At 42.0% G+C, this 27,044-nt stretch overlaps 1 protein-coding gene across 1 annotated transcript in view; it reads right to left on the bottom strand.

Annotated features, from left to right (window-relative positions):
• Positions 1-301: 301 nt before the first annotated feature.
• Positions 302-27,044, bottom strand: part of LOC138833752 (uncharacterized) — a 146,985-nt gene continuing 120,242 nt past the window's right edge. The window contains exon 3 of the mRNA XM_070032041.1: positions 302-701. Coding sequence (XP_069888142.1) covers positions 317-701 — 385 coding nt within the window. The 3' untranslated portion in view covers positions 302-316. The remainder of the gene's footprint in view (positions 702-27,044) is intronic.

Here is a 27,044-nt window from a genome sequence, read left to right as displayed (position 1 = left end):
AGGCTGGCAAAGCCTGGACAGGGGACATCAGCGTGGAGGTCGCTGAGACCAGGGGCTCAGTGAGGCTGAGGACTTTTCCTCTGCAAACCTCATTTCCCTCTTTCTCAGAGACAGTTGGGAGCACTCCAGGAAATACGTTGTTCCAAGCAGAAGCAATGCAAGGAAGGGCTTCAATGGAGGAGTTAAGATGGTTCTGGGATATCATTGTGTAAGTAGCCCACAGTTATGTTAAAGACCAACATGAATGTGCTGAAATAAAAATTGTACAGAAGCTGAGCTTTTTTTTTAATAACATGAACAATTCAATATACATGATTCAAACTGCTGCCGGGTTCATCAGCTTTAGGAGTCCCTTCCTGAAGGCATCAGGAAGTCCCACTGGCTTGTTGGTGGCTGGATTCACAAAGACATGGACCGAAGCTCCTGTGGTACAGGCCAAAGTGTCAAACTGTGCCAACTTGGGATGGCCCAAGAAAAATCCATCACTGAAGTCACAGTGCTGTACTGAGGGTCCCTCCTCTGTGGACCCAGGTGGAAACAGAGCAAGTCGGTAATGCACACTAGAGTGCCCCACTTTCTCCACAGCCAAGGCAGCCAGTGGGATCTGCGGAAAGCCCACAGGTGTGTGATAGGTGCACCGATTAGTCACCATGAATCCCACCATGGGGGACGTCGGCAAGCTGGTCTTCAGGCCACAGTACCTAGGAGGCGAATCACAATGTTTATTCCTGGTTGCTATGACACTGTCCCTTAGTCCAAAGGCTAGGGAGCCCACAGGGATCAATCTAATCCCAGTTCTGCCATCTCTTAACTGAATTACCTTGGGCAAGTTAGTTAACTTCCCTGAACCTCAGTTTACACAATAATTGCTCATTTTGACCATGATACCCACTTTCTAGGCTGTGAGAATTACAAGGGTGGCTCACACCTGTGATCCTAGCTACTTAGGAGGCTGAGATCTGAGGATCATGGTTCAAAGCCACCCAGGGCAAGAAATTCCTTGAGACTCTTGTCTCCAATTAACCACACACACACACACACACACACACACACACACACACACACACACACACACACACACACACACACACACACACACACACACACACAAAAACAAAAACCAGAATTGGAGCTGTTGTTCAAGTTGTACAGTGCTAGCCTTGAGTATAAAAGCTCAGGCCCAGAGTTCAAGTTCCTAGGTCTGGCACACACACACACACACACACACACACACACACACACACACACACACACACACACACACACACACACACACACACACACACACACACACACACACACACACACACACACACAAACACACTGGAAATATATCATTTGTTATATCAAGTCTCTAGTTAGGAAAGGTTTTCATTAACTATTGACAATTTAATATAATTATGTCCATCTTTTCCTTATGATGATGAGTCAGACACTTTTGTGTTAAATGAGAGAGAAACTCATTTATTAGGTATAAAAAGTTATGTCTTTTAGCTCTGCTACTGGATTTTAATCTCTTTAAGGACAGGGGCTGTAGCTAATACAATTTCTTAAGTTTTTTGAATAGAAATAAAATAGCTTGAGATAAAACTTGGGTGTCAAACAGAATAGGAAATAAAAAGCATCCTGCTGAGTTACAGCCTGGACTCTACCATTTGTGATTTAAGCATTTCTTTGCATTGTTTAATCATCTTTTTTTCTTGAGAAAAAATTGAGACTGAATGCATGGATTCACCAGAAGGGCATTATTATGGGTTGTGGGAAGATTTAACTATGGAAGTTGTTCTTCTTAGAAGGGAAGCAGAAATGAATCCTAGGGCTCCACACAAAGAGGTCACCATGAGCCTCCAGTGTCACCCACGGTGGCATTAGATACACTCACACTTTGACATGAAAAGCTGCCCAGTATAAAAGATCAGGTGACAGAACAGTAGATACTATGCTATATGATCTCATTTGTGAGATAAGAATGTACTGGTTTATGTCCATATTACCCAGGAAGAACTTGAAGAAAAGATAAAGTATAATGTTTTTAGTAATCATCTAACAGTGTAATTTGAGAATTTTGTTTTCTTTTTGCTTGTATGAATGTTCCAAACAAAACATAATTTGCTTTTGAAATGATTTTTCAATGATTGAATGTTAATTTCTTATCCTTAAAAAAAGCTACTCAGGAGATGAGCAGGCTGGATAAACGAAGTTCCATAATGGAGGCTCCATGATGATCCTTAGGGAGTGTTCCTCACAAATACCAGGAGAGGGGTCTTAGTCTGGCAGGCTGCTATTAATTGGATTGGTTTATAAACAACATACACTTCTTGTGGTTCCAGAGGCTGGGATGTCTAAATCAAGGCACCAGCAAACTAGTGTCCAGTCACAGTCCACTTCCTGGTTTCTAGGAAGTAAGACTGTGTTCTCACAGGGTGGAAGACAGCCAGGCTTTTCGGTACAATGCCAGCTTCTCTGTTGCTATTGTATTTCCATTCTCTGCCACAATCGTCTTCCTTCTTTTAGAGAGTAGACAATAAAGAAACAGTGTCTCTTCTCACCAAGGAGAGTTATAATATTACATGAGCAACTTGTTTGCTGCATGAGCCTGGCTTCCATGCTTTTAAATATTTGAAACATGGGAATGCAGTTGAAGCCAGCTGCCCACCCAGCACCTGGTGTGTATCAGGCCCCTGCCAGGTGCTTTACATTTTGCACTTAGATTTCAAAACAACCTTACAAGGTCCATTATACAGGGAAGAAAATAGAGCAAAGAGGCTGGATTTACTTCCCAAGGCTTGCATGAAGTAATGGTGGGTTTGGACTTAGACTCTCTTTCTATATAGAAGTATACATTTCTTCCTCTATCCCAGATTTCTAGAGAATGAGACAAAGGAAAATATTTATGCTTTAGTCTAGTGGAAAAAATTTATATTTTCTTTGTTTCTTTTTTTATGTATTTACTTTTTTTTTGGTCCTGGTACTTGGAGTTAAACTCAGAGGAGCCTTGCACTTTCTCTGGGCTTTCTTGTTCATGGCTGGTGCTCTACCACTTGAGCCACACCTCCAGTCCAGCATTTTGCTCCTTGGAGATAGAATCTTTCAAAAGGAATTGTGGGACTCAGTCTTCTTCCTCTTCTTTCTGCTTCCTGGTACATGCTTCACCACAGGTTCCCACTGAGATATGCCACCCTAGCCAGAAGCCTAGAGCACAGAGATTGAACTTGACATATAGTTTGTTATACTAATGTGAAGTGAATTAATACACTGAAAATACATCTTTGGACAAGATAGATTTCCTGCCCTCAGAACTTCTCAATAAAGAGAGGAATATGTGGCAGCTCTTGACTATAAGATGCTAGCTTGGGGGGCGGGAGTGATGGGAAGGGATGGGAAGGGGAAACAAAGGAGGAGGCAACAATGCTTGATAAGAAATGTACTCATTATCTTGCCCATGTACTTGTAACCCCTCTGTATGGTATTTTCACAATTAAAAAAAAGATACTAGCTTGATCCTTTCTTGTTGCAGAAGAGAGAAAAGACAAGGCTGTTCTGCTACTACCATTTCTTCTTCACCTCTACATTTCCTCCTTTTCCCAATAAACCTTTGTTGTGCACTGACTACATTCCAAGCCTGGAAGGGAAAGCAGTGTGCAAGCGACATGGCAATGCTCCCTGTTCACGTGTGCTTTTAGAAGCAATGTTCACACGCAGTCCTGATGCTGAGTGACAATGCAACATCAGTAATAGCACAGGGACTCTGCTAGGTCAGCAGAGGAGACCTCCTTGGCCTTGGGAATTAGGGAAGCCCTTCAGAGACTTGATGGCTTAAGACACAAAGGAAATGCAGGGAGAGGAAAGTCTTTCAGGCCCAGAGACCATAAAGAGAAAGGCACCTCTAAAGATAATAGAAGTCCCCAATGGCTAGAACACAGACTGCAAAGGAGTCTGGGACTAGAGGCAAGAGCCAGACCAAGAAAAGTTTTGTTAAAGAATTTGAATTTTATTCCAGGGCATGAGGAAGCAAAAAAAAAAAATCAAGATATTGGGGATTAAGTAGAAAGATCTTCCGTTTCCAATGGAATAATAGCTTTCAAAAGACACGTAAAAGTCAGCAGTTACATAGGCATCGGCCACAATCCTACCCTGCCTTGTCTTCAGCTCAGGTCCCCTCCTCCTCCCTTCCACCCAGCTCCTGCCCTCCTTCTTCCCTATGCTGGAACTTTGTTTCAGTAATGGCCTCTAGTGGCTGCTTTCTCCAGAGTTCAGAGGGGAGGAAAGTACCAACCAGGTAGTAGGAAGCCAGTAGGCTGGTGACATCAGAGGGAGCAGCTATTTTGGACTCTAATTATAAATAGCATAGGGCAGGCCATGCTTGTGGTCAGTTACCTGGGATGGCAGGGCAGGACTGTCAGGAACTCTAAGATCCTCACACTCTCCGAACTAGGAATACCATAAGCAATCATGAAGGCAGAGGAGTCCCCAGAGAGCATGGCACAAGCAGCCAAAGGTACATCAGGCCTTGGGAGATTAAGATGAAATAGACACTCGTCGTGCTCTGTGTGTCTCTGTGTAAGTGGTTTATCTTCAAGCAAGCCTATGTGGGTCTTCTTGTCACAGGATGATTCAGGTCTACAGAGCTCAGCGTGGGAACCATTCTGTTAAGGAAAGGGGTTGTATAACCGTGTTTGCATTTTGGAATCCTTACGTTAGGAAATGGGCTGGTAGGGAAGAGTGGTTGCCCAGACACCAGTTAGACTATTGAGTTGATGTGTGGTAGCAATGGAGGTGCAAGTTGTGACTTCCAGAGATACTCAAAGAAGAATTCAAAAGACAGATCCCTGAACTTTTCCTGGCTGGCTTAGCTTCCTCCTCTGACAAAAGACTGTGGTTGGCAGAAACAGCACTGGAAACAAGAGCAGGTCCTCCACCAGCTTCTTCCAGTCTTTAATTCCTGATGAGGAAGCCAAGGGGCTTTCACTATAAAGAAATGGCATCCTCTCTGGGTGGCTTCTGCCTCAGTTACCCATCATCCTTCATGCCATACCTGGGCTCTTGAACCATCAAAGCATCATTTTTTTTAAAGTCTAGTATTTTAAAATACTTCGAGGAAAATATGATTCCAAACCTAGGGGAAATGACTATACAGATAAATAAATGCATTTGAAATGTATAAGTTGTTTTTGCTTCCAAAAGGGAAGGGAGGCAGTTGAGATAAAGATGGGAAGAAATGTTTTCTGGCAACCTCACATTTTGAGCAACCATGACTTTGAAGTAGATGGAGTTCTTTTTTTCCCCTCTAATTAGTTTCATGCTGCTTTTTAGCACATGTTGGCTCTATTTACAGGACAAATGATAGCCTAGGTAACAAGAAAAATTCCTCAAAACTTAAGCCTCATGAGATCTGAGATTGAGTAAATATCTAAACAAGCCTTTACCCTCTTCTGTGTTTGTCTTGCTGCTTGGCAATGTACCAATATCCAAAACAAAAAATGGTCTTTTTAAGCCAAGTTGCCTAGCTCCAAATAGAAGGAGCAAGGATAACAAGCTAGCAAGCGCTCCCATTAGGAAAATGTCCAGGCCTAGTTTCCCGCAGCTCTGCTCTCACCATTTACAGTGTATATGCACTGACATCCCAAACTGAGGAAATGCAAAATAATGAAAATCATCTGCTCTCAGAGCAGAACAATTTCTTTACCACAGTGTTTTCCCAGGAAGTTCATTCTAGGGAATCAGTATCAAAATGACAAGAAAATCCAACATGTCTCAAGAGGCACTGTATATAACAAGCAATATATAATAATAATCTATGTTCTGAACCTGGACACTAACAGACACGATGAAAAATTCAAGGCAAAAAAGGATGTGAAACAAACTCATTAAAATGTTTCAAATAAAAAGAAGATGATGACATTATGCTCAATTAACATGAAAAATTTAAAGGGCAAATGCAGTACTTTTCCATGTCAAGAAGCAAAATTGGTCATTAAAGACATTTCTGAAAGTCTGTAGATTAGAAATGTTGACTCTGCCCACTAAGGTTATGCCCAACAATGGTTATGCTTTTTGCTTCTGCCAGAACTGCTCTTTAAGTGACAGATTTTGAAGAAAGCCCTCAAATTAAGCAGGGTGGGGCTGTGGTCATCGTTTGTGGGTCTGCTGAGAAAAAGCGAGACTGAAAGGAAGATGAGTTTGAGCGATGCTACACCTCCCCACAGTATCCAGCCTGGTGCTTGGCGTGCTCTGCTGACAGGTAGTTCACCACCAAGCTATGGACACTGGGAGGAACAGTCTCGCAAGCCTTGTTTTAAATCACCAGCTAGCAGAAAAGACTTAAAATACAGAGAACAAATTTGCCAGAAACAACTCTCTTAAGATATGAAAGTTGGGAGGAGAGAAAGGATGGAATCCAAAGAGATTTTCTTCCTTTTTTTCTTTAAGAAAAAACCCCCCACAAAGAACTGGTAGTTTGTGTCCCCCAAAAAGGTCACAGTGCTAGGCCCTGAGTTCAAAACCCAGGAATGGCACACACACACACACACACACACACACACACACACACACACACACACACACACTCATAAAATGCTTTTGTGGGGAAAAGAAAAAAAATGGAGGCACCAAGAAATTTGAAGAATATATTCTGTTCATATGAGCCTTAAGACCAGGATGTCAAAAAAAATTCAAGACATGACAAGCAAAGTTCCCCTCATCTTTCAAAAGATAGGAGACAAGCGAGCCCTAGGAGAGGATTTGTTAAATTCCACAGGAAGAAGAGGTATAAAACTGTGGCAAGCTATAAAGAAGGCAGCATAGGCTGGGAAGGTGGCTTAGTGGTAGATTGCTTGCCTAGCATGAACAAAGCCCTGGGTTCGATTCCTCAGTACCTCATAAACAGAAAAATCCGGAAGTGGCACCATGACTCAAATGGTAGAGTGCTAGTCTTAAGCAAAAGAATCTCAGGGACAGGGTCCAGACCCCGAGTTCAAGCCCCAGGACTGGAAAGAAAAAGGCAGCATATTAACAGAAAATAATTTAGTTGGACAGTGTAGCTCAAATGTCTCTCAAGTACATCAGTAATGGTGATCATAAAAAAAAAAAACCAGTGAGAAGTTTCTGGAAGGTTAGATTTTTCTCTGGTATTATTTTTTGTTCTGCTGTTTCTGAAGATCACCCAGGACTGCAAGGATTAAGGAATAATACAATGTAGTTAGCAAGTGACCCACATTGCATGTCCTTAAAAAAGAACACACACAGCCATGAACAAGTCAGTTCACAGAAAACACTCTTCTGTACATTTCTGACCAAATACGGTAATGTCTCAGGAATCTGAGGATCCACCACTGGAAATGTTTGCTAAATCTGTGTTCAAAAGGCTGAGGGTTTGCTCTGGAATTTTATTAAGGGTGAAAGTACTCGTTTAAAAAAGGTTTTGGGGGAGGGATATATTTAACCCACTTGGGTGATAAAATATTTTTAAAGTGCTTAGTACCTGAATTACTTGAATAGTAAGTATTCAGGCTTGTCAAGTAATGGTTTATTTCCATTAGGTTTATAAAACATCACTAAACATCAACTGGCATTAAGTCCATAATACAAACATAGCCCAAGATACCCATCACCTGCAAGGGGCTCCTGGTCTAATGACTGAAAAGCACTAAGAGAAAGCAAAATTCTCAGACTGGCCAAGACTAGAATTATGAAATGAATAGTCTTAGCTTAGGAGAAGGAAAAGGGAGTCAAACAAGACTTCCAAGAGGAGGTAAGCTTTGAGGAAGGTCTTGAAGGCTATGTAGGAGCTTTCTGGTCAGGAAAAGAGAGATATTCTAGGCAGGGGGGAATAGTATCATTTCCTTAGCAATGACAAGAGCTCTAGTAAAAATTTAGAATAGAATCTACCTGACAGGGACCAGTCCTGAAGAAGACTGAATCACACTTGAAGTGCTCAATCTTTTAGGAAAAATCAGGAGCTATGTTGATTACCACTTTTTGCCTTTAACCAAATGAATTAGCTTAAAAGAAGAAAAGATGGTTTATATATTATCTTGATCAGAAGAGTCTAAGAGATTCCAACTGTAACGTAACTAGTCAAAAGCCCTGGTAGAGGTGTGCTCCTGTGTTGGGTCATGAACTCATTCTTGAACTCATCAGGGAGCAAAGTACTCTGATTGGACAAGCCTGGGTCATGTATCTAAACCTAAACCAATCACAATAGACTAGGGATAGAGCTCTCTGACTTTGGCTTCCTCACCAACCTATTGAGTGAGGCCAGCTCTACCTAAACCACAGACTAAGAAGAGAGAGGGGTGATTTCTCACAGAGATCCCTGGCAGTCGAAGCATGTCCATTACAGCTTTTTTCTCCTTTCTCTTCAGACCAGCTTTCTGTCTTTTCAATCAGTATGGGAAATGCGGCCACATCCCGTTCAAGTTACAATCTCTCTATCCAACAATTATCAGCCCCATTGGGAAATTCCTGGGAGACTGACGAGAAAAATGTGTACAATTAACTGTGATGGTGGGGGTAAGACTTAGAGCAAATGTGACTTCAACATGTCGATCTTTGTGAATATAGGGGAAGTTCCTGGCATTATTAAGAGCAAGACAGATATCTACAAAGGTGTCTTTTACAACACATAATAGGCACATTTACAGAGAGTGGTATGAAGAGATAATAGAATAGTTCTGGTAGTTAAACACTGGATGAATTGAGCATGCTTATTTAGTGGCTGAAAGACTAAGCTATAGTGCTATCACAAAAAGATGATGCTGAAATTTACAGCTAAGGAGAATGAGAATGGTGATGTCATATGCATCAATAAGTCAGGCTCATGCCTGTAATCCTAGCTGTTCAGAAGGCTGTGAGCTGAGGGTCATGGTTCAGTGCCAATCTGAGCAGGAAAGTTCATGAGACCCTTATCTCCAATTAACCACCAGAAAACTGGAAGTGAAGCTGTGGCCCAAAGTGGTAGTGCTTTAATTTTGAGCAAAAGAGCTCAGGGACAAGTTCAAGCCCCACAACCACCTCTACCACTACCAACAACAAAAGAATGAGACTATAACAAGGAGTATCTTGTTCGGAGGTAGGGTAGGAAAGAAAGGGTGATGTTAGCTGGACAAGAAGCCTGGAGATTGTGGTAGAGGCTAGGGACAGAGGTTTGGCAGTCACTGGTAAAGAGATGAATGCTGAAACCATCAAGCATATGAGATTGTACACAGGGAATACTGCGGAAGGCTGAGAAGAGATCAGAAGGCAAAATCTTCATTGAAGGGGCTGACAGAGGCCCGCAAGGTCCTGCCCACCTCTGCTCAATATCATTGTGTCTAAATATGTCAATGGATCCTGCTGAAACTCTCCACCTACTAATGGATTGTGTGACGTTCTCCTTCTTCCCCTGCCCCAGCCCTCCCCCCCCCCCCCCCCCCCGCATACAGCCCACCACAGGGTCCATGTGCTGGAAGGTTGGTCTGCTGTGTAAAAATACTGGGAACCTTTAAGAAAGGGGCCTAGCTGGAGGGATTTAGGCATTGGAGGGATCCTACATGTATGAAGGGGTGTATGAAGGGATTAATGCAGTCCCAAGGGTTGGGGGGGGGGTTCCTAGCTTTCCTGAGACTGGGTTAGTACCATCAGAGAGGGTAACCAAAAGAGCCAATGTCATGTTCCCAGTCCCCATTTCCTTTCTCTTTCTCTACTTTCCTTTCTCAGGGATAGGAGTCAGTAGAAAAGCAGTCAGACAGTGTGGCCTATACAGCTAGCAAAGGCAGGCTGAGCTGATCAACCACAACCTGCCTGAAAACAAAATGAGGGCAGGGGGTACAAAATCACAGGGAACTAAGAAGAACAAAGGAATGAGAAAATAAGGAATGGGCACCAACTCTTTGGCTTTATGACCTTATAGAAAACAGAAAGGAAACCCACCAATCAGAAAGGCATCTGCAAGGACTCCCATTCTCCCTATTTAGCCCAAGGCCAATCTCTGTGACCCCCAAAGAAAACTCAAGATGGCCAAGAAGAGCGGAAGCACTGTCTTCTGGTAGCATATCTGTGCCACATGCTCTCTTTTTCGGCCATCTTTCCTTTCAAATATACTTTCTTATTATTTTCATTTGTGTTTGCATCTTTAATTGTTTTTTTTTTTTTGGCCTGTCCTTGAACTCAGGACTTGGTGCTGTCCCTAAGAAGATAAGTCTCATGGACTTTTCTTCCCAGGCTGGCTTTGAACCATGACCCTCAGATCTCAGCTTCCTGAGTAGCTAGGATTACAGGCATGAGCCACTGGGGCTCAGTTCTGTGTTTGCATCTTGTCTAAATTCTTCTTTAGCTACACACAAGGACCAACGTCAACTTAGCCACTCTAGATCATCTAGATATTCAATGAAATAAATTACATTAAAACCCAGTAATAAGCACTCCACCTGAATCACACCCTTATTTCAGGTTTTTTGCTGATTAATTGGAAACGAGACTCACAGACATTTTTTAATTTTTTAAAAATTTTTGCTGGAGCTGGCTTCAAACTACAGTCCTCAGATCTCAGCCTCCAGAGTAGCTAGGATTACAGGCATGAGACACATGGTTCAGCTCTACATTTTTTTTGTGGGGGGGGGGTGGTCGTGGGGCCTGAACTCTGGGTCTGGGCGCTGTCCCTTAGCTCTTCAGCTCAAGGCTAGCACTCTACCACTTGAGCCACAGTACCACTTCCAGCTTTTTGCTTTTTGCTTATGTGGTGCTGAGGAATCAAACCCAGGGCCTCATGCATACAAGGCAAGTGCTCTACCACTGAGCCACCTTCCCAGCCCTAGCTCTACATTTTAAGACAATAAGCCAGTACTTGAAATTGGCCATGCCAGGTATATTTATAACACAGAAATGAATAAAAGTTACAAATTTATTGTCTCATTCATGGATTTAAGTTTACTGATTGTAAAAATAGGGAAGGATGGTAGCAAGCTGATTCTGTAAAGGAGTAGGCAGTGACTCTTTTCAACTTTGTGGACATTATACTCTTGTTTCGCCTTTCTGCTGCTCTTATAGCACAAAAGTAGTAACTGGCAATGCCTAATGAATAGAAATGGTTATATCCCAAAGAACTTCACTTACAAAAACAGGTAGCAGGCCAGACTTAGTCCAGGCTATTAAAAATGTGTATTAGGGGTTGGGAATATGGCTTAGTAGTAGAGTGCTTGCCTAGCATGCATGAAGCCCTGGGATCAATTCCTCAGTACTTCATAAACAGAAAAGCCCGAAGTAACACTGTGGCTCAAGTGGTAGAGTGCTAGTCTTGAGCAAAAGAGACAGTGTTCAGGCCCTGAGTTCAAACCCCAGGACAGGCAAAAAATGTAGATTAGGTGTTAAAGTACATCAAATTTAAAGTAAAAGCACAGCAAATAAGAGGATATAGAAACAGGCACCAGTGACTCAAGCCTAGCTACTCAGGAGAATGAGATCTGAGGACTGCAGTTTGCAGATAGCAAGGACAGAAAGTTCATGATACACTTGTCTCCAATCAACTACCAAAAAGCCAGAAGTAGAGCTGTGGTTCAAGTAGTAGAGTGCCAGCCTTACGTGGGAAAAAAACTCAGGGAGAATGTTAAGACCTTGAATTCAAACCCCAATACTGGTATGTATGCACACACGTGCACACATACAAAAGAAATAGATTTCCAGTGTTCAAGAACATCATTTTCTCTACCTTACAACATAGTTCTTACTCATAAACATAAACAAAACTGTCTACCAGCATTCAGAAGTATTTGTGTGTCAACTGAAGCTAAAGGTTGGCTAAGGATAGAAGACTCCAGCCAAAAAATGACAAAAACATTCCATGAGAACCAATTGATTGTGTGGAATTTACAATGAAGAGGACTGGAGATGCTATTATAATCAAAGCAGGTGCCAAATGTCTTTTGTTATTAGTAAAATTTATAACGAACATATGCACGTACATACATGCTGGTTATGAAAACATTTCCCTGTGTGTGGTTTTCTGGACTGGTGCTTTCACTGCATTGGAGCCAAAGCCACAGTGTGGGAAATGGGACGAAGGGGAATGTATGCAAGTAGGGCTCTGGTCTCATGCTTGCTTTCTGGAAGACTAATAGCTGGGGGAATGCCAAGGCCACTGTGGTAACCATTCCTACCAGGGACCTTTTGTGGCTTCCAGTGGTTGAAGGGTTCCAGCTGGGAATGAACATCAGTGGAACTGAATCGTATCTTATCCAAGCCCACAATGGGAGAGAAGCTTGAATATCTGTTTCCTTCAAAATCCTTCCCAGTTTCTACAGATAAAAAGATAGTTCAAAGATCTCAAGAAGAAAGGGGAGTTTACTGGCTGGTGTAACTAGGGAGTGGAAGTGTGGCCTGAGGAATTCTAGAATGAAAGCAATGTTCTCAGAACTGAGCTCTGTCCTGCTCAGTAGCTAGCTTGGTGTCTTTGCTCCTGCGGTCACTTTCTTCTGCAGAAAGCAGAGGCACAGGGCAAACTCAGTTCTACACCTCCCTTCCTCCCTCTCCAGCAGAGAGGGCAAGAGCTCTCTAGTTAGCATATCAACATTTGAATATGAATTCTCATTAATCCACCTTCAGTCATGTGCTCATCTCTGTCCAATCAGAGAGGTTAGGAAGACAGCTACCATGCCTGCTCAGGCCTAGTATGATACTGAATTGGTCCTTAGAACCAAGTGGTTTGAAGTAGAGCTAAGTGGTTCTTAGAACCAGCTGGCAGGAAAGGGAAACTTCTCACCCAATAAGGGGGTGCTGTTTTCCTAACAGAAAACATCACTGAAAAAAAAAAGAATTAGATTTCCTTGATTACTAGAATTTTCCAGGGAGCACTTAGACCCAGCTGCTACCACTAAGGTGACATTTAATAAGGGTCCTGAACATCCTGACCAGACAGGACAGATGGAGAGTTAACAGTCAAGGATGAAGGCTACATGTACTTGCTGGTTTATACACTGCTACAATGATATCATCCTCATTTTACAGATAAAGAAGCAAAGGGCCGGACAGTTAAGTAATCTTCCCAAAGTCGTACAACTAGCAACTGTCAAAGCTGGTAAAGGAATGCACAGTAAGTTCCTTTCTCTTATCAGGCCTCTCTGTCCAAGACTTAAAAATATTTGTAATGACCCTCCAATTATATATTTCTTTGCTCCTTCCTTCCTTCTTTCCTTCATTCCTTCCTTCTGTCCTTCCTTGTTTTCCTTCTTTCTGTCTGTGTTCCAGTACTGAGGATTAAATTCAGTGCTTCACTCTCTTGCTTAGCCTTCAGGCTAATGCTCTACCACTTGAGCCACAGCTCCACTTCCAGCTTTTTGCTGGCTGATTGGAGATAAGAGTTTACAGACTTTTCTGTCCTGGTTGGCCTTTAACCTTGATCTTTAAATCTCAGCTTCCGGAGTAGCTAATATTATAGGCATAGCTCAGACATATATTCCTTGTGCTCATTCCAGAGCTCAAGTGGAGCAAGTTGTCTTCCTTATCATCTCTGATCTCTGAGTTGCAGAATTTTAATGTCCTTAGACACAGAAAAAAGTAGGAGTCTGGAGCAGAAACTACTTTTGTTAACATTGTCCCAACTCAGTCACTGGGTTCCCAGACGAATCCACCAGCAATCAGCTAGGCTGCTGAGCTTCCTCTGCTCACAATCCCATGTAGGGATCCATGCTGTTTCCATCAGGAGCAAGGAAGAGAATGAATTAGTCTGACTTGTCCCTTCCTACTGCCTCTGGCCCTTGCCAGCTGAACTCTATCAAACATTCACATTCTAGTATTATGACCCATGCCTATAATCCCAGCTACTTGGGAGGTAGAAATGAGGAGGATTGTGTTTGGAGGCATACCCAGGCAAAAAAGTTAGCAAAACCCCACACTAACAAACAAGCCAAGTATGGGACCTACACCTGTGAATCCGTCTACCCAGGATGCAAAGGTAAGAGGATTGAGGGCCAGGGTACTCCAGGAAAAAAGAGCATCACCCAGTCCAAAAAAGAGATAAGGCAAAAAGAACTGGGGCATGGCTTAAGGGCTAAAGAACTTGCTTAACAAGTGCAAGGCTCTGAGTTCAAATTTCAGCACCACATACACTCAACACACTCACAAACCTCATTAGCTTCAGTTTCCTTCTCTGTGCACCATACAAGTACCAGTGTCTCCAGAAGATTGGTTCTATTCATAGCAGTCAAGATGATACATTCCTGAGTCAAGGAAAGATGCCACATTACTCAATGAGAAACCACTGCTGTTGTACAGGGAATTCCGGCTAAGAAGGGAAGAGACTTTGGTGGGAGGCTTGAGGAGAAAGACTGTGAAAATGGGGTCTGAGGAGCTATCCACCTATGAAACGAATAAACAGAGGAACCCAGCCAAGAACAAGGAGAGCCAAGATGGGCACTGGGGGGGGGGGTCATGACTATAATCCTAACTCTCAGGAGGCTGAGATCTGATGATCATGGTTCAGAGCCAGCCCACACAGACAAATGTGAGAAACTCATAATCCTAATTCACTAGTAAAAAGCCAGAAGTAGGAGAGCACCAGCCTTGAGTAAAAGGGCCAAGTAAGAGTGTAAGGCTCTAAGTTTAAGTCCCGGTACCTGCGCGCACACACACACACACACACACACACACACACACACACACACACACACACACACACACACACACACACACACACACACACACACACACACACACACACACACACACACACACACACACACACACACACACACACACACACACACACACACACAAAGGTAGAATGGAGATACACACAGGTGAATGAGGAACAAATGAGGTACAAATGAGGCTATACCCTGCCAGAGACAGAGCAGGAAGCAGCTTGCCTTGGGCCTCAAGCCCTTCATTCCTAACTCGAGCCATAGCTCAGTCCATATATCATCTGCACCACCTGTGGAAGTTTCTATTCCTGGCATCACGGCAAACTAACCACAGATGAGGGAGAAACTTAAAAGAGTTCTCATTTCTGTCAGATAGTACATGGTCAATAAACTTAACACAGTTCTTTTCTAAAACTTGATTGCTGGAGTGAAGACACATGCAATCAGCCCTATTTGGAGTCTCTTCCCTTTTCCCTTCTATCCCCCAAAACTGTAACCAAAGGAACTCTGCAAGATATACTGCATAATTAGTGTGCACCTCTTAGCCTTGGCTAATTACCTCTTTTATCAATTAAAAATATTCTCCCATTAAGCTGAAGAGTTGAGAGGGAGACAGAGGCTCTTTTCTATTTCTAAAGCCGCTGGGGGGAAAAAAATCCAGCGAGATACCGTCACTGATTTGGTTAATTTCAGGTGCACATCAGGCTATTCAACCTAGGTGAATTTAATGACCCAGGACAGGTCCGGCGATGAATGTCCCTGTAAATCATTTATAATTGCAAGCATAAAAATTAAAAATCAGTCTGAAGAGCAAGATAAGACAACGCTAATGACAGAGAGCAGTAATCTGAAGATAGAGGCTCCCGGCTTTAATCAGGCCTGGTGAGATGACAGAGCACTAAGCCTCTGGGGGATTGTTCTGGAAACAAAAGGCTGAGAACCTACTTCAATCTTTAATGGCTCAGTAAGATAAAAGAAATTAACTGAATTTTCATAGGATAATTATAAAACTTAATAGGGAATTCTTCCCACTTCATACTCTTCAGTTGTCTCCTAGTTGAGATAAACCAACATTTAGTCTAGTCTGCCTACAAGAATGACTTTTAAAGGCTAGTCCTTTTCTCCTATGTCATCTCAAAAGTCCAGCTCATCAATAATGTCCAGAAAGGGGAAACCATGCTGCTAGTCAAGGAAATAGTTTCTGGGTTGCACAGAACTTTGAAACCTTTTCTCCAGCATTTACAGACATTGTAGCTTTGCAAGTCAGTCAGAATCCAGAGGAAAAACGAGCAAATAGACTTTCATAGTTGTCGCTGCGGTGTCTGTAGATCACAAATTGGACAATCTCTTGCCTCTTCCAGCTAGTGTACACCAAAGTGTGTTTTCAAGTCTGATTTGGATGGAATTTCCACAAAACACAACGTAAAAGATGCGTTCATTGGTCCCTGTGAATTAAATAAAGTTTCTCAACTTTGTATCTGTGCCCTTTGATCTGAGCTGCGCCTTTGCAATCATGTTAGGTTACCAGAAAAGAGAAAATCTACTGATAAGTACCTTGTATGGAAGGCAAAACTGTTCCTCAACAGGAAATGCCTTCTTCTCATCTTAAAGGAAAGAGCCAAAAGTTCAGGAGCCTACCCCATACCAGTATTAACATGGTAACAACTTCTCCAAGGACAAAGATCGAGATCATGGCCGAACAGGCCATCCACCTGTGTCTGGGGACTGTTTCAGCATTGCATGCTTTTCTTACTCCTGCACCCAATTCTCTCTAATAATAGCTGTACCTGGGAAGAAAGCTGAAGGTGTACCAAAGTGCTGTCTTCCCATAGCTGCCATATCATAAAACCCCTTTCGCTGCCCTTCGGCGTATCTCTTTATTTGGCACATGAGAGCAAGTGGTCAGACCTAATTAGACTCCTGAACTTTGGGCCTAAGGTTTAAAATTTTGGTCTTGCTTGCTCCTGGAAGCTGTCTATGATTGCCCCCTTCTCCTTCTGCCTTTCTCTGAACTTCCCCTCTACTGATGTGCTTTTGGGTTCCCTCTGAATACTCTACTAGACCTAATCCTGGCTTTACCTTGGGCTGCAATTTAAGTAAATTACATTCTATCTGACCAACCAGTAAGCGCTTTGTAGGGGGATTACAGGGAACCACACCTGACTTACCTCTAAACACCTGGCCCCTTGTTGGCATTCAGTAAATATTTGCTGGCTAACTCAACTCTTATCTTAATTCTAGGTTAGCCTGGGAAAAACAAGAGAATACAAAGAAGCTGCTGCTCTAAATAGATTCCCAGACAACATTCTTGCTCTTAATCATAAGGAAAAAATCATGGGGTATGTTCTCTGGAGCTTTTAAATATTTCCAAGCATCCTTGATAAAATTATGGTCTTCTCCTGAGCAGCCAGGATGATATCACTCCATATAATTTCCTCTCTGCAAGAACTGTATGGTCATGTTGTGAGGTGAATGAGTAAGGGAGAAAGCTGACTTCAACCAACTTCAGCAGTATAAAAGTGATGGTGAAGCTAGGATCTCACACTTCATAGGCAAGCATCTACCACTTGAGCTTAGTCCTGTCTCCCTGACCCACCCTCTTCTGCTTTATTTTTTTTTAGATCTGGAATTTGAACTCAGGAACTCATGCTTTCTAGGCAGAAGTCCTGTCACTTGAGCCATGTTCCTTTTGTTGTGTTTTACTTTTGAGATAGCGTTTCACTAACTGCCCAGATCTGGCCTCAAACTGGAGATCCTCTTTGCTTTTGTCTCCCAGTTAGTTGGTATTATAGGCCTGCACCATCATACCTGGCTTCGAGGATGGACAGATTTTGTTCTTAAGACACAGACACAGAATTAGCTCATCACATCTAAGGTCAAGGCTGGTATGAAGAGGAACCAGAACTGATACTGGGAGGGTCTCTCTCCAATGCACACGCCAAACCACCATTGTCAGTAAGCAGGAGAATGAACTGAAACACTTGGAAAAACTCAGGCAGCTGGACTCCTGCTCTCAATGTCTGAATCGTAGGCCTGGGGAGAGAGGCCTGAGAATCTGCATTTCTAAACAGTTCCTGAGTGGCCCTGCTGCTGTGAGCTGAGCATCCACTTTGACAGGCATTGCTGTATACAGTCAGTAGAAGGCAGGAAGTGGGCCCCAGAGGTGAACACCAAAGCCTCTTTATTTGCAGGTCTCAGCTCAGGCACTCACTCTGCTCCCACTTTTGCCTTCCTGGGAGAGAGAAATTACTATGCAGCTCTGAGAGCATGCAGAGAAGTTCGTTCCTAGGAAAGAAGAGCTGGAAGAACCACATAGCGTGGCTGCCTCCAGCCTTAGGAAATCCCTCATGCTCCCTGAGCTAGGAAAGCGCAGCGACATAACAGCAGCTCAGGACCAGGAAACCCAAGCTAAGCTGGAGCACAGCTGCACAGCCAGGGATGGATTTTGTTCTTAAGACACAGACATACCTCATTTTTCACTGGTTAATTTGAGATGGAGTCTAATGGACTTTTCGGCCCAAGCTGGCTCCAAATCATGATCCTCTGGATCACAGTTTCCTGAGTAGCTAGGATCATAAGTATAAACCACTGGCACTTGGCTTGAGTTTTTACAACTTGTGAATAAAAGAACATCTAAGGTCTAGAGACCAGAGGTGCTGTTAAATATACTACAAGGCACAGGAAAGCTCCCTACACTGAAGTATTCTGCAGTCCCAAATGTCAGTAGCGCTGAGTTTGAGAAATCCTGGTCTATAGCCTAAAATATTCTAAATATAAAACAAAGACCAAAACCTGCACAATAGAAACAATACTATTTCATACAGCTGAACCTCAGTCCCAACCCCCACCCTAACTTGGGATCCTAGCATGGTGGTTTGTTAGCTGTATAAGTTCATGTAAGACATGATCCCTCTCTGAGCCAGTTTCTACATAGGTAAAATGATATAAGAGGAGTATTAGGGAATTCAATACATTAATAACTATACAGAACTTGGCACATAGTTATAGATTGGTGTTATTATTGTTAGGAAGATTGTATTTGTGAATGAAACTGTGGAAGAATTCAGCCAGTGCTCTGTGATTTGGGCCTGGATAGCTCAATGAGAATTCATGCATTAAAAAAATGAGAATTGTAGAGAAAGAAAGCTAAGGTTTCTGGGAAGAGAATCAACAGGAATCGGGGAGGTGGGGAGTCCTGAGAACTTGTGTGCAGCAGCCTTCTACCTCCTTGTCCCGTCTCATTGCAAATGTTCTGAGGTTGGCACTTTTCATAGTGAATTAGGGGAAGTGAGTGTTAATCTGAGCTGATACTAATCACCCATGACAGAAAGTTCCCACTCTGATCAAACTTTCATAACATATTAGGAGGAAAAGGCCTTCTCCTGCCTCACACAGCCAAGCTCCATGCTGCTCGTAAGTAGACAGTAATAAGCAACTGTCCATCTGCAAAAGGATCTTTAGCATAGGACAGTGACAACATGAAAACCGAGATTATATTCCAAATGTTAAATGTCTAAGTGACAAAGCCAATGTCCATTAAGAGGGCAGTGGTAACCAGGGTGTCCTGAATGCCAGCATACAGCTCTGCCCTCAGATATGCCACATTTAGGGGGAGACATTAAATCTAGGAGTTGTAAAGACCAACTTTTCCCCTTTGGAGCTATCAGGTCATGGAAAGACTACAGATGCTCTTAATGTATGATGGAGTTATATCCTAACTATAACCCAAACTAGATCCCAAATATAAGCCAAATCCATCAGAAACTGAAAATATCACTGTCAAAATTGCATCAAGGGCTGGATGTGGTAGTACATACCTGAAGCCCAGCCACTCAGGAAGTTGGGTACAGGACTTCAGTTCAAGGTCAGGCCAGGCAAAAGTTAGATATCTCCTCAAATACAAACTAGGCATGGTACTTCATGCCCATGGTCCCAGCTACTTGGGAGGCAGAGATAGGATGGATGATAGTCCGAGCTCAGTCCAGAGCCAAGACCATATCTAAAAAACAAACTGAAAAGCAAAAGGACAGGCATGGGGATGGGGGCATGATTCAAGTGATAGCGTATGTGCCAATTAGCAAAGCCCTGAGTTCCAACCTTGCTATCCCACCCCTATCTTACAGCCTATTTCAGTTATACAATACATTATAGAGTTCAGGTGTTTAACCTCACAGTGATTGGTACTAAGAGTGGATTCTATCAAGATCTAGGCCAAAGAAAGATCAGAGTTCATCCAAGAATGATTTCAACTATCACCATCAGCTTACCATTGAAAAGTTATCCTTCAACAATCCTAAGCTAGGACTATTCACAGATGAGTTTATCTAACTACATTGTAGTAAGTCTTCTCTAGGAACGTTAGAGTGAAAACTGAATCTGACTATCTTTCACTCTAACACAGTTAGGGTACATAACCCTTTAGAAGAGTTCTGGGCCAAAATCTAATAAGCTTCATTGTGTGTTATGTTTTATTTGGGTTTGAGTCGATCTAGTATTCTCTGTCATTGAATGGTCTAGCTGATTTCTTCCTGCCATTCTATTTTGTCTCTTTATTTCTTTGCTTATTTCCCCTCTTTCTCCAGAGTCTTTTAGATTGAGAAAGTTTCCTGAAAGCTACTCTTATTTACTTTGCTAGTTTGAAAGTATACGTCTATTCTAGTGGCTATCATATTGTCTTCAATATTTTAACCTACCTCCTTAATTAATATACACTATTTGCACAACAAATTGCTCAAGATCTCTATCTACCTATGTTACATTTATGTGATATAAGTAAAATTAAATCAGCATCTTTTTTTTAAAAACCAGAACCCATACCAACATTTTAACAGAAAGAAAATATAGTCTATGACTCAATATTATATCGTTTAAATAACTTTAAAAATGATCCTGAAAAGCAAAATGTTAGTAAAAAATGAAAACCTTGGATTTTCACTGGAGTCATAGGCATACAATTGGTAAGTCCTGCAAAAGATCCACCCAACACTCTGAGAAGTAGCTTAGAAAGGTTCAATAACTTACAGGAGTTAGTCTAGCGAGGTGTGAGGATGGAATCTGGCTGGTTTACCTCTGCATGCATTTCTGCTGTAACATGTCCCTGGAAAAGGAGTTCTCTCCCTTGTCTCCTTGCTCTGCTTTGAGACATTGAAACTATTCCCATTTCCTACTCAGTCTCTTAACCCCAATGTGACTATGGAAGTAATGGCTGCATTTATATAATTATCAATTGAGCACACATTTAAGAAAGAACAATTCTCAAATACATCAGCTTCATCTCAACTCCAGTAAAAAAAAAAAAAAAAGTTTTAAACGGCCAGGTTTGAAAAAAAAATCATGTGCAAACTTGTACTTTTTGATTCCCTGTGAAATATTACAAGTACAGGATGTAATTACTTTAATGCTATTTTTGATATCATATCAGCAAATTATGCCGAGTCCCCACAGTGCCTCTGCTCAGGGGAAGCATTATCCTGTGGAGAGTTGTTGCTCCCTGGGGCAAACAAAGTCTCTCACACAGGTTCAAGGCTCCAGTCATTAACCACCAGGACAGCCAGGAAGGGCCCATTTCAGAGCCACTGATGGAAGGTTTAACCTGTAAACATCTAGAACATTCACCTCCTGTTTGAATTTTTTTTTGTTTTTGCTCAATTAAGCCTCCAAGAATCCTCTTTATGCAAAGCAAAGAACTATTTTATGGAATAAGAACTTTTCTCCCTTCTTAATCACTAGCAAATCCTCCTCCGCTATTAAAATACACACCATGCAAACTGGCAAAAGAACAAATAAGTATACATTGTGCCGAGGGCTAATACCCTGATGCCAGGAGGAAAAAAACAGACACTCAACGTGATGTGTTGGAGGATTAGCTATCTTCATGTGGAGCAAACAAAAATGATAAACTCCCAGCAACCTTTGGAGGCCTGGGATTTGCTTCCAAAAGTTCAGAAGCCGTATTAGAAGATTTAAAATAGTGCAACAAAGAAAAACAAAACAAACTCCAAGCTCCCTCACACTGAAACTTTGCAAAATACCTCTGTACTTCAAGTATAATAATACCTGTAATCCTAGCTACTCAGGTGGCTGAGATATGAGGGTCGTTGTTGGAAGCCAGCCCAGCAGGACAGTCTGTAAGATTCTATCTCCAATGAACCACCAAAATCACTGATGTGGAACTGTGGCTCAAGTGAAAGTAAAGAGTGCAGGGATAGTACCCAGGCTCTGAGTTCAAGGCCCTGTATCAGTGTGCACACGTGCGCACGCACGCATACACACACACACACACACACACACACACGCTAGAAAGAATTCAGTGCTTAAATATAATAATAAATAGTACCATTACAATTTAGCCTTTGGATAGGTTTCTGTAAAACTGGAGAGCTTGGAGACCGAAAATTGTTTAGCAGGAAGGATTTTTGTCAGTCCCCTAGAACTTGGCCACCTTTTTGCGCTTAGCTGCAAAGATGAAAATATTAAGGTCACTTACTAGACCTTGAGCATCTCTGTGTCTTCAGTGTCTATTTTAGGTAGAAAACCACCCCTTAGGCTGCCATTCCATCTGGAAAATGTAATTAATAAATCATCAGCTCTTGGCTCTGCACACTGCCTGAGAGGATACAGGAAAGAGAAGGCAATATGAAGACCTAGTTATTATATATTAGCCCTAGCTATACCCCCGTGCTTTCTTAAGTCCCTTGGATCTCTGGGAAAATGAGGTGCTTGGATTTACAGAGGGAGACTTGGTCCTCTCCTCTGACATAGAATCACTTCTGTTTTTTGTAACCATCCAGTCTCCAAGTCCAGGTTTATCGCTTGTCTTGAACCTGGGAGGGTGCTATAGTTTGGGTTTTGAATGGTCCCCAAAGGCCTATGTGTTAATTCACTTGGAAAGTTTGGGAACCTCTACAAGGTAGTTAGGTCACTATGTCCCTGAAAAAAATATTGGTCCTCAGCCTCTTGCTCTCACTTTGCTTCCAGAAATCATGAAGGACAGAGCTTCTTCCATGGCGAGCTCCCACCAAAATGCACTACCTTACCACAGGCCCCAAAGCAATAGTGCTGAGCAGTTATAGACAAAACCTCTGAATCCATGAACCACAATACATATTTCCTCTCTTCCAACTGAATTGTTTCTGGCATATATTGCAGTGATAGAAGGCTAACTAAACACAGGCAGCAGCTAAAGAACAGAAATATATCTGGGAAGGTCAGATAAGGTGATGTTAGGGAAATGAACCCTAAGATATGTATTCAAATTTTTTTCTTTCTTGCAATTGTTTCTAACACATTTATAAGATTATTTCTTTGGTGCTTTGTATGTTCCTCCCCCACAGTATAACCCCTGTTTTTACTGTATTTAATGTCAGTATAATTTGTGGAGGGGAAGGGGAAAAACAAATCGTTTAAATAGGGATACAGGTGGACCCATTGCAACAATGAGGCGTACAAGTCATTATGTCGAAAAATGAACTTTACAACTTTGGTGTGGGGGAGGGAGGGAGTGGGAGGATTGGGTGGGGGGGCAGGGGGAGGATGGGAAGGGACAGGAAGGGGAAACAAAGGAGGAGGCTACAATGCTTGATAAGAAATGTACTCATTATCTTGCCCATGTCATTGTAACCCTTCTGTACAGTATTTTCACAAAAAAAAAATATATGTGGGATTTCCCAAGGCCTGACCAAAGGTTACCTCCAGTGATAACAACAGCAAGTAAGCCCAGAGGGAGGAGGCCTGGTAGGCAGCATGCTCCAGGGACAGGCCTTGGGTGAATAGCACATCCTTAAATTGGAATCAGGTTATTCAGTTCAGACTTAGCCTCTTTGTTGGTTGCGTGAACTCAGGAGAGTGACTTTACCTGTCTTAACTGTCACACTTCAGATTAGCTACTTAGCCATGACTGTGAGAGAAATGAACTTAGCTGGAATAAAAATAGGAAATGTCTGCAAGTGTATTTGCCTGTGTGTATGTTTGTAGGTTTGTGTGTGTGTGTGTGTGTGCATATGAGTGTGTGAGAGAGAGGGAGAGAAAGAAAGAGGTGAGAAAGAGGGAACTTCAGCTTGAACTTAGAGTCATATGCTCTTACTTAGCTTTTTTTTGCTCAAGACTCTATCATATGAGCCATGTCTCTACTTCCACATTTTTTTCTGGTTAATAGGAGATAAGAATCTCACAGACTTTCCTGCCTCAGCTTAATTTGAACCACAGTCCTCAGATCTCAGCCTCTAGAGTAGCTCAGATTATAGATAGGAGCCATCAAGCACCCAGCTATCTGCAAGTGTTTTTATTGGTAATGAAGAAAGTGATGTAAATGGCCAGGCCAAAGTCAAGACAGTAACTCCATTCTATGGTTTAAAGTCTCCCTTCCACTGGAAGGCTCCATTCTTGACACCTTATCTGAACATCTCTCTCCTTATCATCCTTGGCCTATAAGAGCATGGAGATGGAGCTGCTACATTCAACCCTTAACCACAGCCCTATGAAGTTTTCAATTAACAGCTTTCCTCACTTGGCTATCCTAGCCACTGTCTGAATTCTACCATTATGGCTGTATGTACAGATTTATATTCATAATTCCAATCCTCCACATTGCACCCATGCACCGATTTGGTTTCTGGGTTTTTGTGCCTCTCAACTTCAAAACACTATGTCTTTGGGATTAAATCCAGTCTGAAATGTTATTTGCTCCATGTAGTGCTTTTATGATGATTCTTTTCTTATCTGCATGAGTTTCAGAGCTAATTGTACATTATAATGTTTGTAAGCTGGCAGGCTGTGAGTAAAATATGGAGAGTGGGGGTTGGGACAATTGTCATTCCATAAGATCCTGGCAAGGGAGGGATGTGGAAGAGATGCCAGGAAGAAAAGAGAAAATGGGGCAATCTTAGTTTATAGTCCCGAAAACAGGACCCTATGAGACTCCCAAAGGCCACATTAACTATTTCCTGGCATGTAACAAAATGTTCTACTGTGAAAATGATAAAAGAGAAGAAAAAAAAGAATGCTATTCCTAAACATCTTCTGAGGGTAACCAAAATAAACCCAAACCTTCACACTCCAGGAAGGTGTTTTACAAGAGAAATGCACTATTTAAACTGCAAAAGCAGCTGCAAGATTTTGATGAGAGTTCACGTACCAATTTAAGCATGAAGCTGAAACTAGCCAAATAAAATATTCTCAAATTTGAGTTTGAGCAGACACTTAAAAATCAGCCTTCTGCTATTTATGCAAATATAAGAATTCACAGGAACAATTATATGCCACCCTCTACAAAATATTTCTAGTAGCTTAGAAATCACAATGACCCTGAAATCATGGTCCATAGTGAAATCGTCTATTACGATATGCGTAGTTGGCAAGTTATTCTAAAGCATTGCAGATGGCATTAAAATGCATCTATGGAAGTATGATAAATTGCACATTGAAAACAAATTATGTAGTAGTTCTTGGCATTTTTATTAGCTTAAAAATGATTTTAGCATTGACATTTTGCACAGTGCAATGAAACACAAATTATAATTAGAAAACATCTTGGTGTTCATTCTCAAATTCATCTTGTGCAATTCCCAGTTTTCTGACAAGATCTCCAACCACCGGATACGAGGCACTATCAACCATTCCAGCCTTAAACTCAACTTGCTCCTCAGTCCTAGGATTTCAACTCCTCCCCTGCTTCACATGGATCTGGTAAGGGAGGAGAGACAGATTTGCACAAGGCCAGTGAAGCCCCAGGCTCAGAGTTCTTTACCAGCCGGGGTCATTTTCATGGTCCAGAATCCAATTTTGTATTTGTCATTGTGTGTTCTTTTTGGTAAATGAAATGCACACATAGTAAGAGTCACCAAAACAGTCACCTGTTAGCATGTGAACTAAGGCATAGACAGCAAAACACCATGTCTTCCTGAGTCCCTCACAGAAGTGCACCATCTGGGCAGCTGTCTGACTGGTATAGTTTGAATCCTTTGCTATTGCCATTGTTATTGTTGTGGAAGCAAGTTCTCTCTACACAGCCCAGACTGGCTTGGAGCTCGAGATTTTCCTGACTCAGCCTCCTAAGGGCTGGGATTGCCAGGGTTTAATACCATGTCTGACCCTTTTTGGATCTTTTTTTTTTTTAAATAATAAAGCAGCAAGTTTACTGGAAGCTAAAATAGAATGCAGACTCTCCATACAAAGGGGACTCAAAGCCAGAGACCCCCTACTTAGATCTTATAAGGGTCCCCAAAGTCTAAGTGGTAAAGCTTGCTCCTCCGTGGGGCACTACTAGAAGGTGGTGAAACCTTTAAGAGGCGGGGCCTACGGGGGAGGTCTTCCAGTCATTGGGGGCTTGGGCTTAAAGAGGATTGTAGGACCCAGCACCTTCCTCTCTTTAGCTTCCCAGTCATGAGCTGTTTTGCCATGTGCTTACCATCATGAAGTGCTGCTTCACCACACACAGCAGGGCCTATTGACCAGGGACTGGCATGTCCCAAAGTGTGAGCTAAAATAAATTTTCTTCTTTGTAAACTGATTGTGTCTGGCATTTGTTACAGTAACAAACAGCTGTCACGCTGAGTGGTAAGCAGGCTATCATGAGCAACAAGTCATGAGTGAACCACCTTGTTCAATGTAAGCAAATACTATATAGTAAAGCATGGTTTGATATACATTGTTTCTTTTGCTTCCTTCCTTCCTTCCTTTTTAATTTAAGGAACAGCATAGTAGCACATATCTGTAATCCCAGCAATTCAGGAGGCAACTGCAGGAGGATTGCAATTTCAAGACCAGTCTGGGATAACAGTGACCCTGTCTCAAAACAACAAACAAAAATGACTTTGACAGCCTTTGTTTTCCATTTGTGATGAAAATCAGCAGATGCCTCTGACACAAATCTGAGTGTTTCAAAACAATTATTCCTACCAACTTTGAATAAATTAATGAGTCCATAAAAAACGTTGTTCCATAGTTTGAATGTCTATCATTCAAACACTTTGATAGCAATTCTATTGGTAATTTTATTTTGATTTATAATTTTAAATGATGTATCACAGCTCAATCCAAAATAGTTTCTTAACTCCAGAAAACATCTACACTACCTACCCTCTTTTTATTTTCAACTGTCAGGAGTCTGCAGATTTTACAAAGTAATTCTGTTATGACTTACTGAAGGATTGGGTTGTTCTGTTGATCCTTTATGTTGTTGTTTAGCTACAATCAATCTTAGAACTTCTTACTGTGCAGCATTAAGGATATGGGTAAAAAGATCTGATGTTATTGATCAACTGGCTTTTCCCAGCTATTCGCTAGTATGAAGCAATCCTGGTAAGCCTCAGGATAATTCTGCGAGGCAAGTACCATTGTGTTTACTTTGTAGCTATGGAAACTGAGGCTCAGAGAGGGAACCAGCCCAAGTCATGTCATATAATTCACTAGCGACTGAACAATCACAGGGCTTAG

This window comes from Dipodomys merriami, unplaced genomic scaffold (genome assembly GCF_024711535.1).
Source record: "Dipodomys merriami isolate MVZ:Mamm:240054 unplaced genomic scaffold, mDipMer1.0.p SCAF_21, whole genome shotgun sequence".
NCBI classification, from domain to species: domain Eukaryota; kingdom Metazoa; phylum Chordata; class Mammalia; order Rodentia; family Heteromyidae; genus Dipodomys; species Dipodomys merriami.
Note: the sequence above shows the minus strand (reverse complement) of the source record. Positions and strands in the feature narration are given on the sequence as shown.